The 5,525-nt window shown below is 45.2% G+C and overlaps 1 protein-coding gene across 1 annotated transcript; it reads right to left on the reverse strand.

The window, feature by feature from the left end:
* Positions 1-1,205: 1,205 nt before the first annotated feature.
* On the reverse strand, positions 1,206-5,179 carry LOC149334562 (thrombin inhibitor hemalin-like). The gene is made up of 4 exons (XM_089555171.1): positions 5,060-5,179; positions 3,838-4,026; positions 3,125-3,166; positions 1,206-1,618 (listed from the first exon to the last, which is right to left on the reverse strand). The coding sequence occupies exons 1-4, from the start codon at positions 5,100-5,102 to the stop codon at positions 1,407-1,409; spliced, it is 486 nt and encodes a 161-aa protein (XP_089411297.1). The 5' UTR covers positions 5,103-5,179; the 3' UTR covers positions 1,206-1,406.
* Between the last annotated feature and the right edge of the window lie 346 nt (positions 5,180-5,525).

A 5,525-nucleotide genomic window follows, 5' to 3' on the forward strand; every position in this document is an offset into this window, starting at 1 on the left:
ACTGCTGTAAATTTTTAGGTGTATTATTTTGGCTATGAATGAACGCCATATGATTGAATTCACAGGTTTCTTATCAAATGAAATCATTGTGTGTGAAAAACTTCACCGTAAACTAAGGAATTAGATTGCCATTATTAAGCAGGCAAGGTATTAATGAAATTACACGTAAGTAGACTTGGGCATTCTTCTGCCCTGGTGTAGCAATAAGCTTGAATATTTGACAGCAACTATCTGCAGGCAACTGTGTACCAAGGTGTTGTTGTTGTTGCGACTGAGAGAAGGGTGAAAAGGAAATTGCACAGGCCTGCCAACTGGCTCCAGCCGAGCCACCACCGCTGCCACGTGCAGATAGAGGAGAGGTGAAAGATGAGAGGAAAAAGAATAAGGAAAGAAAAGACGCGCGTCGCAGCAACAACCGCGTCCGCCGAAGCGGACGCTGGCTGAAATAAACCGATAAGCGGCCGTAGCCGCGATTCGTCACCACCTCCCTACCAAGGAGAGAAACACACACCGCAACTGCAGCCGGGCTATCTGAAGGAGCGAGTTGGTCGCCATATTCACTCCGCTAAAGGTCAAACGTAACTGCGGCCGGGTCACGCGAAGGCTTGAAAGTGCGAGTAGTATTGCTTTCGCAGTAAAAATTTCTTGATTTCATTAGCACACAATTCAGGAACGATTTTTAATATACAGTAACGTATTTTTCTACCAAGGAGGGAAAAATACGTTAGTGTATATTAAAAATTGTTCCTGGACAGTGAACTTGAATTGTGTGCTAATGAAATGAAGAAATTTCTATTGTGAAAGAAACACTACCCGCACTTTCAAGCCTTCGTGTGACTCGGCCGCAGTTACGTTTGACCTTTAGCGGAGTGAATATGGGCTACCAATTCGCTCCTTCAGATAGCCCGGCTGCAGTTACGCCGCGCCGTGCACCTGTGGCGCTACTGCCGCTTTGACGTCATACCAGCTGTAGATTGTTTTCTTTCTCTCAGTCGCAACAACATCAAAAACAAAATATAAAAAATTACCGAAGACGCTTTGAGTCGTCGCGCAGCGGCGGCCGGTAGCCACGCGTGACCTGTAGACGCGGCGCACTGCGTTCCTTCAGTTGGAGGCGCTGCGCTTTTGCTTTCGCAAACTACCAGGCTTAACCAAAGCTAAGCCCCCGCCACTTTTTTGTAACAAATTTTGGACAAAGCGAAAAACCAGTTTTCGAAGATACATGTTTTCGTTTTAATGGCTACTGAGATGTGTGAACGCAAGGTATTTTCATAAAAAGAAGACTGTCGCCTGCTACATCGCAGACACCTTCCTCAGATATTTTCCTCTAGACTCGTGAAGTTTGACTCAGTTATTTTATTTCTGCATTTTCTTTTGATTTCATTTTCCCCAATATGCTCGGCTCTCTACGCTGTCGATGACGTGGGCTGCGTAGCGGCTGGAGGGGCGCAGAAATCCAGGCAGTCGCGTCGGGTCTCGAAGTTGTTTCCGTTGCTGTGGCAGCCACCGTAGACGAATGGTTTGCAGGAGCTGGTCGTGGCGTCGTAGTAGAAGCGCGGTAAGAAGGCCAAGCAGTAACCAGTGTAAGGGGGCCTACGGCACACGTCCTCTACGGAGGCTGCAAATAAAAAAAGAGTCAGGATTGCAAGAAGCTACTCAGCAGCGACCAAAATTGTGCTGTTGTAGCGAGGATGCTTTAGCGTCGGCCTGTCCCTCCCCTCAGCTCAATGCAATAAAGGCGCTGCAAGCCGGCGAGAACTCCAGTTCCTCCTTGACCGCCTGCGCTGCTTTTTCGCACTTTTCCCTTCTACTGTGGATGCGTGCCAACTGTTTTCTCATCATATTTCCCTCTATGGGGTTCCAAACCGACAGCTAGTTGCCCACTTTTCCATTATCTTTTTCCGAGTGCAAGAGGCTCAGTAGGGGTCACCAAATGTTTCTCTTTCTTATAGTACATGTATATTTACGCTTCGTAACCGGCGTACGAAGCGTAAAACTATTACACCCAATGTATATCTATGGCAAGCTGTCACATATGACAATGCCCACGGTTTTACTGTTGTGGAGCTGCATTCAGGCTGCGAGACATACCTCAAGATTGGGACACATTGACCGGTTTGCGCAGTCCTGTGTCTAATAAATTAATTTCATTTTAAAAGCATTAACCTAGATGCGAAATAAATGTGTCTGGAACTGTAAAAGGAAATATCAGTGAAAAGAAGAAAAATTGAAACACTACTACGCTACGGTTCTGGGACACTACCAGGATTTCTTTGGGGGGGAGGGGGCGAGGGTTTTGCGAGTGAAGATGACTGCGTGCGTCGGTCAGAAAAGAGGAAGTAGGTGGTCTCCGTCTTCCTTTCTCAAGCGTGCCCCAGCAAACGCAGCGGAATTTAAGTTTCATTTCGTGTATTTGTACTAGCTCCCCGGCGAATAAGCTGCAGAAGAGAAAAACGCCAACACTGGGCCTGCAGATCAAACAAATGAAGCCGATTTTACCACACCTCCAGAATATGAATCCGTCTCAGTATTTTTCGTGCTAAGCGTTGGGAAAAAGGGCGAAGATAGTGAGGGTTTATGCTTGGCTGCAGCTTCTGAAGATTCTCCACACGACAGCTCCAAGAAGTCAGACTTCATGGCACGCGAAGCAAGCATCCCTTCCCATTATCCTGCTCTATGGGTTTTCGCCGCGTTGCTTTCTTATTTCAACGGTAGATACCAGCCGAATTGTGTTGCATCCGAAAGCGATAAGTGAAACAGTAAAGAATTCGACTTAACAGACGCATTTGCCGAAACATTCTACAGACGCTGTTACAGGATACTAGGTAAAATCTGGGGACCACACCAAATTCGTAGATTTTTCTTTAACATTTTAGTCGGGGCACGCTGTTTGAATAGTTTTTTAGAACTTTTCTTGAGCTACTCAGTGGGAGCGAAAACGTGCGGACGTGCTGTGCCATTATCACTAAACCAACGTAATTTTCGCAATTGCGAAATGTTTGCTATGCTCCGGTTACCTCGTACATCGTTCATCGCATAGAACCTTCATATCGACTTAATGCGCAATAAGCTGAGCCAGGGAATTCGCACTATCCCCAAGCAGACATACTCGGACATCTCTTACCATAGAGGAGGTTCTCGGTCGATCCACCAGGCCCTTCGATTGCTGGAATTCCGGAAGAAAACAAAGTTTCATTCGAAATAGCTCAAGACAGCATCCAAGAGGTATCGACTACTGCCAGATATTGCAACCGCAATGCAATAAATAAAGTGCACATACAATTCATTCGTTTTCTCTGGACACTCGGACACTCTAAGCAGTCGGGCACCGCACACGAAGCGAGGCTGTTTACCTAAAAATCACAGTCAAGCATGTAGCCTCGTGAATGAAGGTAGAATCCGGACATTGTGGGCGCGATGCTTCGTCTGAATTCCTACAATCTCATTCTATGCTCATGATACAAGTAGCGTACACTTATTAGTTCCTTTGTTACTTGAAGACTGCTGAAAATTGAAAACCAACTAAAAGAAGTCTCCTGCCTTAGAAAACAAGATGGACGAAAGGGCAACGCTCACTAAAGTACGTGGATAGACGATATTTGTATTGTTTCTCGTTCTTAATTGTCATATTTCCAGTTTCAATTACGGCACTTCTAAGAACGATGCGTAGCATTCATTTGAAGCAGAATTCCTGCAGACCGTAATTACTTCGTAATATATACTTCGGCATGATCGTATCACGTGTTCTCCCGCTTAGACAAATGACTACACAGTGTTCCGACATGTCGCGCATTAGCGTTGTGCAAGAAAGTACGTCAGTTTAGTCCATGCACTTACGCTTTTCATCAGCGCAAGTCTTTTCGCATTCCTCCTTTGTCTCGTATCTGTTCCCGTTGCCACCGCAGCCGCCGTAGAAGAACTCCTCGCACTGGCGAGTCTTGACGTTGAACCACCACCTCGGCAGCAAAGCCTTGCAGAGACCAACTTCTGGGCCCTTCGTGCATTTCTCCTCGTACGAAGTGGCCGCTGCAACAACACAGTGCTTTTTTTTTCTGAGACTATCGCCATCTGTTCATGTTCGATGTTTGTAAATAGCAGTAACACCCCGATGCTCTCTTCTGGCGCCACCAGCTGCGAACATAGCCGAGGAAACCTTGCGAACGAGGATGTTCAGGAACGGATATGCGAGAATGAAGACTCCTTTGGAAATCCGGTGTTTCAACTCGTAATGTTTTCCTAAATGCTCAATATGCCGCAACTATTCAACCTACTAAAACTTGTATCCCTACCTTCCAGAGTATCAATACATACGGGAACTCACTTTTTCCTGACACCTAATAGGTTCATGTCCTCGCATGACCTTTCAACACTGTTATTGCAAGTTTTGCATCCAAGTTCCCCAAATTCGTGCAGTTGATCTTATTAAGAAGGCTGTTGCCGTCAAAAGATCGCAGCTTGTTGGGTACACTCATTAAGCGAGTAAGAGGCACGAAAAATCTGGTTACGTGTTGTCTTCTTTAGAATGATGCCGTGATATACAGATCACCCCCAAGAATGAGCTTATGTATTGTAAATAATTTATAATTCTATCGCATGGTTGTTTTTTTGTTTTTTTTGGGGGGGGGGGGACATAGACCCACCCATCTCCTACAAATTCGGAGACACGCTGCCAATTTTGCAAACCTTAATCATTTTTAATTTATGAGTCGAAACGAAGTCATTATTTTGTCAAGGTATGCACACAAGATATCCTGTTTAATCGAGCATTTCGACTCAGTGATCACACAAAGAAAATCCAATATTTCGACTTAGAGATCAGGCACCTAGTACATTTCAACGCATGTTCAACGACCCTGAGACAGTGACATTCTCCGTCACTTTAGTTGCACATTAAGCAAAGGTGGAATTTAGCACTCTCTTAAACTCCGACTTTTCACCCCATCATTTACAAGCTAGGCCTCACTAACACCATCGTCTGTCTGGCGTACTGTCGCCACAGTCACCGCTGTGCCACTATCCCTTAACTACTACTATTACTTATCCTCATCATCAAACTTACCAAATGCGGTGCAGACGAGAGCGAAGATGACGCAGAGCTTCATGCTGAGGCTTATGCTGCCGCTAGATGGCTGGAGCTTTCTTGGAACACCTCGATTTTTATACACCTGCAAAACAATTGTGAGGAGAGTGTTTCTGGCCGACGCTATCTCTTGCAAGGATGTGTGCAAGATAAACCATGCGTTGCAATCAGCGTCGGTGCCTAATTGGCTACAACGAGGTCGAGATATGGGAACCTCTTTCCATATCTGCGGAATGAGGTGTTTGCAGGTTCCATGGAATGGTGTCAGTTGCCTTTAACGTGAAAATAAAAATAAATTCCACGTAGTTCTTTTCCTCTGCAGTTTGCTTTGCTGATTAAAAACTAAAGGCTTTCTTTGGACTTTCAAAATATAACTACTAACTACTATTATTAAGTTTTTGTGAGCAATGTGACGTTAAATATGGGTGCCAACAAAGAATGCTTG

The sequence above is a fragment of the Amblyomma mixtum genome, chromosome 8 (genome assembly GCF_055824585.1).
Source record: "Amblyomma mixtum isolate Tamu chromosome 8, ASM5582458v1, whole genome shotgun sequence".
NCBI classification, from domain to species: Eukaryota; Metazoa; Arthropoda; class Arachnida; order Ixodida; family Ixodidae; genus Amblyomma; species Amblyomma mixtum.

Coding starts and splice junctions, on each gene's coding strand:
- LOC149334562 (XM_089555171.1), bottom strand. CDS start 5,102: ATGAAGCTCTGCGTCATCTTCGCTCTCGTCTGCACCGCATTTG. Junction 4,027..5,059: donor TCTCGTCTGCACCGCATTTG/GTAAGTTTGATG, acceptor GTGTTGTTGCAG/CGGCCACTTCGTACGAGGAG. Junction 3,167..3,837: donor GACTTGCGCTGATGAAAAGC/GTAAGTGCATGG, acceptor CCGGAATTCCAG/CAATCGAAGGGCCTGGTGGA.